Source organism: Gorilla gorilla, chromosome 11 (genome assembly GCF_029281585.2).
Source record: "Gorilla gorilla gorilla isolate KB3781 chromosome 11, NHGRI_mGorGor1-v2.1_pri, whole genome shotgun sequence".
NCBI lineage: Eukaryota > Metazoa > Chordata > Mammalia > Primates > Hominidae > Gorilla > Gorilla gorilla.
In genome coordinates this window covers 54,606,286-54,619,595 of record NC_073235.2, presented here as the reverse complement: position 1 = coordinate 54,619,595, position 13,310 = coordinate 54,606,286, and the positions used below count along the sequence as shown (strand labels likewise).

The 13,310-nt window shown below is 38.4% G+C and overlaps 1 protein-coding gene across 3 annotated transcripts in view; it reads left to right on the top strand.

Moving 5' to 3' along the window:
• Positions 1 to 7,930, top strand: part of STAM2 (signal transducing adaptor molecule 2) — a 57,151-nt gene extending 49,221 nt beyond the window's left edge. For 2 of the 3 annotated variants that reach the window (XM_019022760.4, XM_031008810.3), the window contains exons 13-14: positions 688 to 857; positions 3,940 to 7,930. In XM_019022760.4, the coding sequence (XP_018878305.1) occupies positions 688 to 857; positions 3,940 to 4,168 (399 nt within the window). In that variant the 3' untranslated portion in view covers positions 4,169 to 7,930. The remainder of the gene's footprint in view (positions 1 to 687; positions 858 to 3,939) is intronic. The other variant, XR_008677892.2, reaches the window with a different exon arrangement.
• The last annotated feature ends 5,380 nt before the right edge of the window (positions 7,931 to 13,310 follow it).

Here is a 13,310-nt window from a genome sequence, read left to right as displayed (position 1 = left end):
TGATGCTATATTTAGTAGACAGGTGGTAGACCCTGTCCTTAAGGAGCTGTTGACCTGAAAATAAGTAGGGCACATATAAATGTCCAAAGAGACCTAAACCATTTTTGCTGTTTCCTGAGGATACATGTCTTTTGCCCATAACTCTTCTTTACTTTTGTCCTGTTTGTCTTAAAGGTAGGAAATAAGGTAGACATTGCCAGGGAAGCCCTGGCACCCTTATACCATTTTTTTTTAGCTTTTTCTCTCAAGTTTCTTTCTTAGGAAGGAGTTGGATGAGTCATCCTGGGATGAGGGTAAAGAAGGTTATCATTCTTATAGTGACTTTAAGTGATGGTGGGCTTCCCTTCAAGGGAGTGTATAGTTTTCTGTGGCTCTACAGCAAGACATCTTTACTGAGTAATGGGCAACCTGGATAGATTGCAATCCACTACTTAAAAGTACACCACCTGTCTTTCTCCCAGCTCTCTGTAAAAATAAACGAACAGCCAAACAAATCAAATTTCCATAGATTTGGCACTGTGATTTGACAGCTCTCCACTTTTAGTTCTAAGATGGATAGATTGGTAGAATCAGATTGCTTCCCAAAGAAGTATAGTTTCTTTCCTTTAAGTCTTTTAACATTTTAAATATATTATTAGGCACATGTTTGGGAGATTAGTGAATCAACTTTTTCTTTCTGATTAATAGACATATCCAGTTCAATCACATGGTGGAAACTATATGGGTCAGAGCATTCACCAAGTAACTGTTGCCCAAAGCTATAGCCTAGGACCCGATCAAATTGGTCCACTGAGATCTCTGCCTCCAAATGTGAATTCCTCAGTGACAACACAGCCTGCTCAAACTTCATATTTAAGGTAAGTTTTGGGAGCTGTGTTAATTTTATAATTATATGTGTTAATTTTCCTAGATTTTCAGAATGAGAATATATAGACCCTTATTAAGATGAAGTTACAGAACTGTTTATTCATAATCCTGTGAAGTGGAATGGTGTTACCTTAGCTTTCCTACCCATACTGAGATTATTGCCCGCCCTTAAGCTTACAGTCTGCATCCTTGGGGCAAAAGCTAATTGTCCTTTATGAGACTAAGCCCATGATGTGCTTAGCACTGTGCTATAATCAGCCTGTGAAGTAGTCCCAGACTTATTTATCTGCATGCACTCCTAAAAATTAGAAAACTGTTGTTACTTTGACCCTTAAGAAGGGCGTTTGAACTGTGGAATTTGTAGTTCAGGTTTTTTTGTTTTTTTTTTTTTTTTTGAGACGGAGTCTCCCTCTGTCGCCCAGGCTGGAGTGCAGTGGCTAGATCTCTGCTTACTGCAACCTCCGTCTTCCAGGTTCAAGCGATTCTCCTGCCTCAGCCCCCTGAGTAGCTGGGATTACAGGCATGCGCCACCACGCCCAGCTAATTTTTTTGTATTTTTAGTAGAGACGGGGTTTCAGCATGTTGGTCAGGCTGGTCTCGAACTCCTGACCTCATGATGTTCCACCCGCCTTGGCCTCCCAAAGTGCTGGGATTATAGGTGTGAGCCACCACGCCTGGCCAAGTTTTTTTTTTTTTAAGACAAGGTCTCACTTAGTTGCCCAGGATAGAGTGCAGTGGCATGATCTCAGCTCACTACAGTCTTGACCTCCCGGTCTCAAGCTATCCACCCTCATCAGCCTCTCCAGTAGCTGGGACTACAGGCGAGCACCACCGTGTTCTGCTAATTTTTGTATTTTTTTGTCGAGGTGGGGTTTCACCATGTTGCCCAGGCTGGTCTCAAACTCCTGAGCTCAAGGGATCTGCCTGCTGTGGCTGCTCAAAGTGCTAGGATTACAGGCATGCACCACCGCACCCAGCCCTGTAGTTCTTTTTTTAAATAAAAACACTTTTACTCTAAGAGTTGTATTTAAATCTTTCTTTCTATTCATTTTGCTTAACCATACAAAATGTTCATTCAGTATAATCATATGTAGATGATCTATAAGGTGTCTTCTCACCCTCAAACTCCATGAGTATGAATTTTAGATATTATATGAATATTAAATAAATCTGTTCATATTAGTGTTCAGTTAGAATAAAATATAAAATTTTGCTATGTTTGGTAACACTAGGAACTATGGAGAAAAAAACTGGTGTAGTTTTGAAACTAATTCTCTTTTATTGCAAGCAGTATATTTGGTGGAATTTAAAATTACATAATTTTTTTTATTGAAACTTTTTTTATAGATGGGGTTTTATCACCCAGGCTGGAGTACAGTCGTGTGATCATAGTTCATTGCAGCCTCCAACTCCCGGGCTTAAGGGATCTTCCAGCCTCTGACTCCTGAGTAGCTGAGACCACAGGCGCATACTACACCCAGCTAATGTTATTAATTTTTTGTAGAGATGGGTATTGCCATGTTGCCTGGGCTGGTCTCAAAGCAGGCTGACCTCAAGCAATCCTCTCACCTTGGCCTCCCAAAATGCTGGGATTAAAGCCATGAGCCTCCAAGCTCAGCCCTAAAACCGCTGGGTATAGTATGTATATATATGTTTATACATATATATACACACACATATATACACGTGTGTGTGTGTATATGTGTGTATATATATACACATATGTATATGTATATATATACACATATGTATATGTATATATATATACACATATGTATATGTGTATATATATATATATATATATATTTTTTTTTTTTTTTGGGGACGGAGTCTCACTCTGTCACCCAGGCTGGAGTGCAGCAGCATGATCTTGGCTCACTGCAAGCCCCACCTCCCAGGTTCATGCCATTCTCTTGCCTCAGCCTCCTGAGTAGCTGGGACTACAGGCGCGTGCCACCACACCCAGCTAATTTTGTTTTTGTATTTGTAGTAGAGACGGAGTTTCACTGTGTTAGCCAGAATGGTCTCAATCTCCTGACCTCGGGATCCGCCCTCCTCGGCCTCCCAAAGTGCTAGGATTACAGGTGTGAGCCACCGCGTCCAGCCAAAAGTATATATATTTTAAGAGAAATGTATGCCATAGTAGTTATAGGAACAAACAAGTCTTGCAATTTGGTGTGATTTTTCAGCTTAGTTTGTGAAGTGTCAGTAAAGAAACTATAGTTTCGGACTATCCTTAGGGTTGATTTTGGGCCCTATACAGACTACGCTGTTTTCCTTTTAAAAGTAGAAAGTCCTTACTGAAGGAAAGCTTGAAGGATGTTTACAGAGAAGAGGTGGACTTCTTTGTGCTGGACTGGGAGATGGGGAAGGGAGAATATGGGCTGAAAGTGGCATCTTGAGCCAGGGCTCCATTCTCATTGCAAATGGCCAAGGGTACTTCTGTCAGGAACAGTTTGCATCTCCTCAGGTGGTTTCTGAATGTTTTTAGTTAGAGATTCTGGAGAAGGGAAGTTAAATTGGCCTTAGAATCTTACATTTTGTTTGTTTTCAAGTACCTCTCTCTTCTTACCAAATATAAAAATTACATTAACAAGCTCGGCATGGTGGCTCATGCCTGTAATCCCAACGCTTTGAGAGGCCAAGGCCAGAGGATCACTTGAGCCCAGGAGTTTGAGACCATCTTGGGCAAACATAGCAAGACCCAGTCTCTACAAAAAAAAATTTTTTTTAATTAGTTGGGACTAATTTAAATTTTTTTAAATAGTCCCAGCTACTCAGGAGGCTTAAGGCAGGAGGATTGCTTGAGCCCAGGAATTTGAGAATGCAATGAGCTATGATCTGCACCCCAGCCTGGGCAACAGAGCAAGATCCCATCTCAAAAATAAGAAGAAGAAAATTTGATTAATAGTATTCAATGGCTGGAATGATTAAATTGTAATCAGAACAGCAGAGCTACATAAGCTTAAAAAGAAGATGGGAAAGGCATTTTTGTCATGATGATTGATCTCTAACTGTAACCTTAGATATTGCAAAGTAAATATGGTTTTCTTTTTAAAATTTTGTTTGTAGCACTGGACAAGACACTGTTTCCAATCCTACTTATATGAACCAGAACTCTAACCTACAGTCAGCTACTGGTACAACTGCTTACACACAGCAAATGGGGATGTCTGTGGATATGTCATCTTATCAGAACACTACTTCCAATTTGCCTCAACTGGCAGGCTTTCCGGTGACAGTTCCAGCTCATCCAGTTGCACAGCAGCACACAAATTACCATCAGCAGCCTCTCCTTTAGAAACAAAGCAAGCATTTTCTTGAAAGCCTTCATAAGTGTATTATTCAGTCCTTGTGATACCAACCTGAAAATATTAAAACTTTTTTCCCTCTCAACTCGAAAGGACCATGAATAAATAAAGCACAGAAACCTCTCTTATTCTACAAGGCCATAAAAGGTTTTTTTTTTTTTTTCAGTCCAGTTTGTTTGAAGTCAATCTTTTGATCAGAGGCAGCTTAAAGATGCTTTCAGTTAGTTTTGTCTTACTTTCAGATTTCTCTACATAAATCTAGATACTCATTAAGTAGCCTTATGACAAACAGTATGAGATACTTATGACAAACTCGCTCTGTCACCCAGGCTGGAGTGCAGTAGCATGATCGACAGAGTGAGTTTGTCATAAGTATCTCATACTTATAAACAGTATGAGATAGGAGGATTAAAATATTATTTTAAAGAAACCACTGTTTCCCCCTAAAATGTCATAAGAGCACTGAAGAACTTGAAATATTTTTTTCAGAGTTTCTCACACACTTTAAAAGTCTAACTTTTTTGTGTGTAAGCATTTAGCTTGCCAGCATATTTCTTTTTGGCTCCTTAAATTGCGGTTGTGTTTGCAGTATTGTCACTTTTGCTCTCACTGTTATGTTGAATAATAATTAGCATATAATTGTCTACAGAAGCAAGAGCAATCTGGAAGGAACAAAAATGTTTTCTGTGATTAACAGTGAAGACCTTGTAAATGCAAATGTGTGATAAAGCGTTTAGTCAGTCCCCCAAACAGTCATGCTAACTGTGAAGGAATGTCCCACAAAACATTTCCATTCCCTGAGGAAAAACATTTTCTTTCCTACATGTATCTCTGGTATTTAGAATTGTCACTAATAACCTTTTCAAGTGACTTTGGCTATTCTCTAATGAAGATATGGTCCATTTGTTTTTCTTCCTGCAATGTGGTGTGCAGAGATGCTGCATATCCTTTTTATGGGATTGCGTATGAATTTGAACCATGAGACATTCCTAATAATTTGGTGTGAGATATACCAAGCATGGATGATAAGTGTGTTTTTAGTGATGTGTTTTTTTAAAGAGGTGATTCAAGTACCGTTGCTAAGCTGTCAACATACCAAGCTGTTGAAAAAATTGACCATTTCTTTCAGAAGTAATTCTCAGCCTGTGGAATAATAGCAGGTGAAGACTTCATAGAAGGTGACAGATTGATAGGGAGGCTATTGAAGCAGTTTTTCTGAAGCCTGCATTTTGAGTTAGTTTATAGTGCTAATAGATTCTATATAACTGTGAGAGTTTGGTAGTAAACCAGTAGGGATTGTTTTCTCTCCTAAAAATTTGCACACTACTTCATTGTCTACCAACTTTTTACATATTGGAAAATAGAAATTGCAAATACATACATGTATGGAAACATATTCAGATTGGGAAAAACAATGGACATTAGTTTTTAAAAAGTTACATGGAAGCAAGATTTCTATATTTTTTTTTTAAAGGAAGCAGTCATTCTTTCTACTAAATCCATTTCAAGCTAGTTCTCTGAAAATTTTGCCATTTATCTACAGAAATTTGATTATAAATATGTTCCTTTTTCAAAGAAACTTTATTCTAGAACAAAATAGTCTATATGGTACTTGATCTACATTTAAGTGGAAAAATTAGCAGTATTTGAAAGCTCAGTTTATGTCATTGTCTTAACTTCAGATACAAATAACTGAACAGAAAGTTTTAACCTTTAATATCTCATGTTCTGTTTTTTATTCAGTATTTTCCTTTATGTTAATTCAATTATATACTTCTGAATGGCACCTTACTTTTTGGAAACAAATCTTCTGTTCTTTACAAAATAATAATTTTAAAAAAACATTTAAAAAAATCCAAAGCTGCTCTTGATAATAGTCAGCATTTGCATATATATGGAATTTCTTACTTTTTTTCTCCCAAACTCTATTTAATAAACTTATTTTAATGTTTGTGTATTTCATGTATAATTGTGATCTCAATTATAAAAGTTTAATTCAGCATGTCTTTGAGCCAATATAATTACTGCACACCTACTAAATTGGGATCAGCCATTATAAATAATGTAGTTTTAGAATAATAAAACATGACACATATATATATATATAGTATATATTGGCACATCGGTGAAAGTTTATACGTGCAGAAGTTTTTTTCTTTCTCTTAAGTTAGAAATTATTTTTTGCCATATGTAATAAATTTTGTGTTGCAGGCTGTCGAGAGATAAAAATTATTTTAAATCTGTGTACTGATGATTCTTTCGGTGTTAAGAAACACAGGGTTGTGTACTTTCCTTTTTATGAGCTTATGGATTCTATTTATATTAAGACCTGTTTATAATTGTTTTCTGCCAAAGGGAATTGTCTAACTTCAGATTTCTACATTGGGTTCATACTTACTGTTTTATATCAGAAATAAAAAAATAGCTTCTGCTTTTTCATATGAAATCTTGGTACATCAGAAAGAATTCCTGAAAATTTATAATAGAATGAATTTTATTAATGCAGAAAAATACCCCAGGGTGTTAAAATATATGAAGTGTGGGATATATTCTTATAGTTTGTAAAATGTAGTCAACCAATACTGTCTTCTAATTTGGTAATTTATTTATAAAATTACTTAAACATTAGGTAATTATATTTGTTAGGATTTGAAATTATTTGTAGTGAAATTGTCATGCTGTTTGAAATAATTGATACTTGTCTGCGCAATACATTTTAACTGTATGTTTTGAAGATGGTTATAATTTCACTTTCAAAATTTTAAAAATCAATTTTAAATGTTTTAAAAACATATAGCTTAGGGATTTTTTTAAAAAGGTTTTCTTAGTAAAAAACATAAATTTAAAAGCCCCTGAGTTCTAGGAGAGGGCTTATTGAATTGTTATAAGAAAGCTGAAGTTACTTTGATAAGTAATAAATTATAAATAGCACTGATCTATAATGCTTTATTTCTATCGGAAGGTACTTTTTCTTCTTTCATCATCAGTTTTAGCCAATTAGTAAATGGGAATACTCAGTTTTAGGGATTTGATTTTTGTTTGGTTTAATTTTCTTTCAAAAATTAAAAGTATATTTCTAAAAGTTTTCCCCAGACGCCAGATACAGTGGCTCATGCCTATAATCCCAGCACTTTGGGAGCCTGAGATAGGAGGATTGCTTGAGGCTAGGAGTTTGAGACCAACCTGGCAACATGGCAAGACCCTATGTCTACAAAAATTTTAAAACTTAGCCAGGTGTGGTAGTGCACCTGTAGTCCCAGCTAGTCAGTAGGCTGAGGTGGGAGTATTGCTTGAGGCTGCAGTGAGGTGTGATCACGCCACTGCACTCCGGCCTGACAGAGTGAGATCCTGTCTCAACAAGAAACTTCCCCAGAAGAAGAATTCTAATTTTATCAAGCTGAATTAAAATTTGAGAGTCTTTTTTTTTAAATCTTACTGTGTCAAAAGAGGCATTATGTTGCTTGTGTGATATAGTGAATAGTGTCCCTCCAAATTTCATGTACACCTGGAATGTCACAATGTGACTTAACAGTAGCCACCCCCCACCCCCGCCCTTATCTGTGGTGGATACATTTGCAAGATCCCCAGTGGATGCCTGAAACCGCAGATAGTACTGAACCTTATATATACTGTTTGTTTTCCTATGCATACATATCCCTATGATAGAGTTTATGAATTTGGCACTTAACAGCAGAACTAATAAGATGAAAGAGTTGTAACAATATACTCTAATAAAAGTTATTTAAAATGTATGTATTGTTATCTGTAATTTTGCATTTAATATTTTTGGACCATGGTTTAATCTGGGTAACTGAAAACACAGAAAGTGAAATCATGGGCTGGGCGTGGTGGCTCACGCCTGTAATCCCAGTACTTTGGGAGGCCGAGGCAGGTGGATCACCTGAGGTCAGGAGTCTGAGACCAGCCTGGCCAACATAGTGAAACCCTGTCTCTACTAAAAATACAAAATTAGCTGTGTGTAGTGGCGCATAACTGATCACAGCTACTTGGGAAGCTGAGGCAGGAGAATAGCTTGAACCTGGGAGGCGGAGGTTGCAGTGAGCCAAGATCATGCCATTGCACTCCAGCCTGGGCAACAAGAATGAAACTCCATCTCAAAAAAAAAAGTGGAATCATGGTTAAGGGCAGACTACTGTATTTGGAAATAGGGTCTTTGCAGATACAATTATTTAAGGATCTTGAGGCGAATTTATCCTGGATTTAGGGTGGGCCCTAAATCCAATGCCTACTGTCCTTATAAGAAGAGAAGACACACATAGATGAAAAGAGGCCATGTGAAGATGGCAGTGAAAGTTGCAGTTATGCTGCCAGAGGGCAAGGACCACCTGGGATCACCAGAAGTTGGAAGAGGCAAAGGATTCCTCCATAGATCCTGCAGAGTGAGCATGGCCTTGCTAACAATTGATTTCAGACTCCAGAAATTTCTGGAGAGAACAATTTGTTCTGGAGAGAACAAATTTCTGTTGTTTGTTACAGCAGTCCTGGGGAACTCAGACGTGGGTAAAAGTGTACAGTGAAATCTGAGTACCAAGCACTCAAGACTTTGATAAAATTGCTTAAAATTGACGGAGGAATTCTGAGAAAGATGTCTGTAGTCCAGTGACAGTCTTTTTATCCTTGCTAAACTATAAGGATATTGCATGGATAGATGAAACTAAGACCTCTATTAATCCCATAATCCTATTTCTTGATTTTTAAATAGCACATCTACATTTCAATAATTGATTTCATTATGCCAGAGGTGTTTACAGTTAGCAAGATTATAACTGATTTGCATTTTTATCTACTCCTCTGCTCATCTTGAGCAGTGGTTATTGAATGACAGGAGAAATGTTCAAAGCCAAACAGAGATGAAGAAGAAACAAAACTGGATGGATATTCCCCCTCAAAAGCTACTCAAGAATGGAGGTTTGGTTTTGTTCTTAGCTTTATACCATTTAATATCCTAATAAAAGCTTTCCAGTTGGCTGGGCATGGTGGCTCACACTTCTAATCCCAGCACTTTGGGAGGCCGAGATGGGAGGATTGCTTGAGGTCTGGAGTTCGAGGTCTGCCTGGTCAACATAGCGAGACCCCATCTCTTTAAAAAAAGAAAAGAAGTTTTCCAGTACCCTTACACTAAGTCAGTGACATACTGATTACATTTTGGTCTCAGGAGCTGGCTACTTCTTTAAAAAAATTGAGGTGAAATTCACATAAAATTAACCATTTTAAAGTGAACAGGTCGGGGCATTTTGCCATTAAAAGTAATGGCAAAAACTGCAATTACTTTTGCACCAACCTAATAATACATTCACAGTGTTGGGCAGGCACAACTGCCTTTTTTTTTTTTTTTTTAATGTTTCTGCAGTTCTTTGTGTGTCTGGCTTTTATTTAGTGTTTTTGCAGTTCATTTTTATTGTAGCATATATCAATACTTCATTTCTTTTTATGACTGAATAATACGCCATTGTATATATCACAATTTGTTTATTCATCTTTTGGTGAATACTTGTGCTATTTTTACTTTTTTTTTTTTTTTTTTTTTTGAGACGGAGTCTCACTCTCTCACCCAGGCTGGGGTGCAGTGGCACCATCTCAGCTCACTGCAACCTCTGCCTCCTGGATTCAAGTGATTCCCCTGCCTCAGCCTCCCGAAAAGCTGGGATTACAGGTGTGTGCCACCACGCCTGGCTAATTTTTGTATTTTTAGTAGAGATGGGGTTTCGCCATGTTGGCCAGGCTGGTCTGGAACTCCTGACCTCAGGTGATCTGCCTGCCTCAGCCTCCTGAAGTGCTAGGATTACAGGCATGAGCCACCACACCCAGCCTATTTTTACTTTCTGTTGTGAATGCTGCTATGAACGTGTGTGTACATGTATATGAATACCAGTTTCCAATTCTTTTAGATACATAAGAGTAGAAGTACTGGGTCATATGGTAATTATACATTTAACTTTTTGAGGAACTACCAAACTTTCCCACAGCGGAACCATTTTACATTTCCACCAGCAATGCACAAGGCTTCCAATTTCTCCACATCCTCACTGACATTTGTTAATTTCCTTTTTTTTTTTTTTTATTATAGCCATGCTACTGGGTGTGAAGTTCTTGGTACCTCATTGTGGTTTTTTTTTTGCATTTTCCTAATGACCAGTGATGTTGAGCATCTTTTCATATGTTATTAGCCACTTAGATATCTTTTTTTTTTTTTTTGAGACAGTGTCTTGCTCTGTCGCCCAGGCTGGAGTGCAGTGGTGTGATCTCGGCTCACTGCAAATTCCATCTCCCAGGTTCACGCCATTCTCCTGCCTCAGCCTCCCGAGTAGCTGGGACTATAAACACCTGTCACCACACCCGACTAATTTTTTTTTTTTTTTGTAGTTTTAGTAGAGACGGGGTTTCACTGTGTTAGCCAGGATGGTCTCGATCTCCTGACCTTGTGATTCGCCCACCTTGGCCTCCCAAAGTGCTGGGATTACAGGCGTAAGCCACTGCGCCTGGTCTGATATCTTCTTTAGAGAAATGTCTAAGTCCTTTGCCCATTGCTTTTGTTGTGTTTTGAAGTGGAGTCTTGCTGTGTTGCTTAGCCTGGCCTCATCTCCTGGGCTAAAGTGATCCTTCTGCCTCAGCCTCCCCAGGAGCTGCCTTTGCTCATTTTTTAATCAAGTTTTTTGTCTCTGTTGTTGAGTTGTTTTGATAATGTTCTTTGACACACCAAAGCTTGAAATTTTGGTTAGGTCTAATTTATTTCCTCTTTTTTTGTTCTTTTTTTTTTTTCTTTTTTTATTGCTCTTGCTTTTGGTGTGATATCTAAGAATCCATTGCCAAATCTAAGTCCATGAAAATTTCCTCCTTTGTTTTCTTCTAAGACTATTATGGTTTTAGCTCTTATAATTAGGTTGTGGATCCACTTGAGTTAATTTTTGTACATGGTATGAGGTATAGGGTCCAACTTCATTTTTTGCATATTGGTATCAAGTTGTCCCAGCACCATTTGTTGAAGAGACTATTCTTTTACCAGCTACTTTTCGACACTGCTATAACATACCCTAGTGGTGGTCAATTCTAGGACCTAGGTTCTCCAGCTGTGATGCATCAAACCCATAGCTGTATAATTTGCACTTCTAAGAGAGGACAGCTTCGTCCTAATCTGATTACTTCTATCATATACCTAAAGGGGAGACAATGCTATCTTGTTAGGACATAGCTTTCCGTGATGTCTAGGAACAGATATGTTAGGTGTCAGTGTAGAGATAGTTCTTAACTGTCACATAGATTTGTTCTCCAAGCAACTTCAGACATGTACTGTATGGTGAAAAGTGCATTGTCTAAATAGAAAAAAGAGACTTAGACTTTGTGCCCTAGCCAAAAATAATCTTCATCATACTTCTGTCCTGGGAAACCCTCTCCAGAGATTTTCATCTACATGTTATTAGTCAGAACTGTATGAAAGGACACTTAGCTGCACATGCCTTTGGGAAGGTGAGAATTTTGCTTTCCATCCTGTATATAGAGAAGGCAAAGGAGATGATGATTGGGGAAATGTAGAGTGAAACAATTGTTGATAGTAATCTGCCACAGGGACAGACCTGTTGAAATGTGTTTACACCATGGTGTTACTATTTTGTGTGACTGGTAAATAAATTTGAAGTTGCATTGGTTGTGGCAATTCCATGACCAAATAAACTCTTGTTAAGATTCTCTAATAAAAGCATACCATACCATAGTTTTTAGTCAGTGGAGGCTAGAAATAACGTATTTACATCTGACCTCATATAACCGGGACTTTTTTTTTTACACACTTTCTTGGGAGACACAGAGAAAGCCCTGGAAGTGAAGAGGGAGATAAAAGCTTCAAACTGCCCCTGTCTCTCTATTTTGAAACAGATGGAAAAGTTAAAGATTTATTAGCATTCATTAATTTATTCAATAACATAATTATTGTACACTGGGGATGCTAAGAATTTGCATTTCCGGCCAGGCGCGGTGGTTTATGCCTGTAATCCCAGCACTTTGGGAGGCCGAGGCGGGCGGATCACAAGGTCAGGAGATCGAGACCATCCTGGCTAACACAGTGAAACCCCGTCTCTACTAAAACTACAAAAAATTAGCCGGGCGTGGGGGTGGGTGCCTGTAGTCCCAGCTACTTGGGAGGCTGAGGCAGGAGAATGGCGTGAACCCAGGAGGCGGAGCTTGCAGTGAGCCGAGATCGCGCTACTGCACTCCAGCCTGGGCGACAGAGCGAGACTCCGTCTCAATTAAAAAAAAAAAAAAAAAAAAAAAGAATTTGCATTTCCAAGCTAAAGTTATATTTGCGGTTTCACCATGCACTAACTAGTTGCATAACATCAGACATTACTCTTTGATTTTCAAACCACTTTCATATACATTACCTTTGAATTCTCATAGTTCCTGTAGGTAGAAAAGTAGGTGAAGAAGTTAAATAGCTTTCACATGGTCCCATGCGGCGACAAAGCGGGAGTTACAACCGAGGCTCTATTTGATGCTAAGAATGTGTCCTCACTGTACTAATGTGACTGTTAACTAGAAATAATTTCTTTATTAAGGATGTCAGAATCTTTCAGCTCCCTTTCCCACAACTCACTAAGATGGATGGAGCTGCAGAGGGCTCATATAGCTATAAAATGCCTTCAGATATGAGAATGCTAATGCAAGGAAGAGCATTAGAGTAGATGGATCTATTTAATGTGTACATTGTAGTACAGTTAGCTCTGTCACAGATGGCTGATGAGACCAAAGCTTGATGCAAACAGACTGACTCTGAGAATCCATGTGGTTCTGTCACACAGGATGGGTCCAACATCTGGCAAATGGGCAAAGGTTTCAGAGTACTGTTTTCTGAACAGAAGAGAGCTAAATTCAAGGAGTTGCTGTGAGGAAAAAGCAGGTGACTACTTGAGGCTAATTTGGTTGTGAGGACAGTAGTTCTAAGTTGAAGCCCACACACATAGCCTGGTTTCTCCAAGAACCAAGAACCAAGATTGCTGAGAAAACAATTCTAGCCTTCACCAGGGTTCTGTTATATTCTGGATGATGGCTAAACTCTAGAATCACATGTTCGGGTCTTCATGAGCTCCCGTTGGCAGCTTTTCTAACCTCTTCTTCACT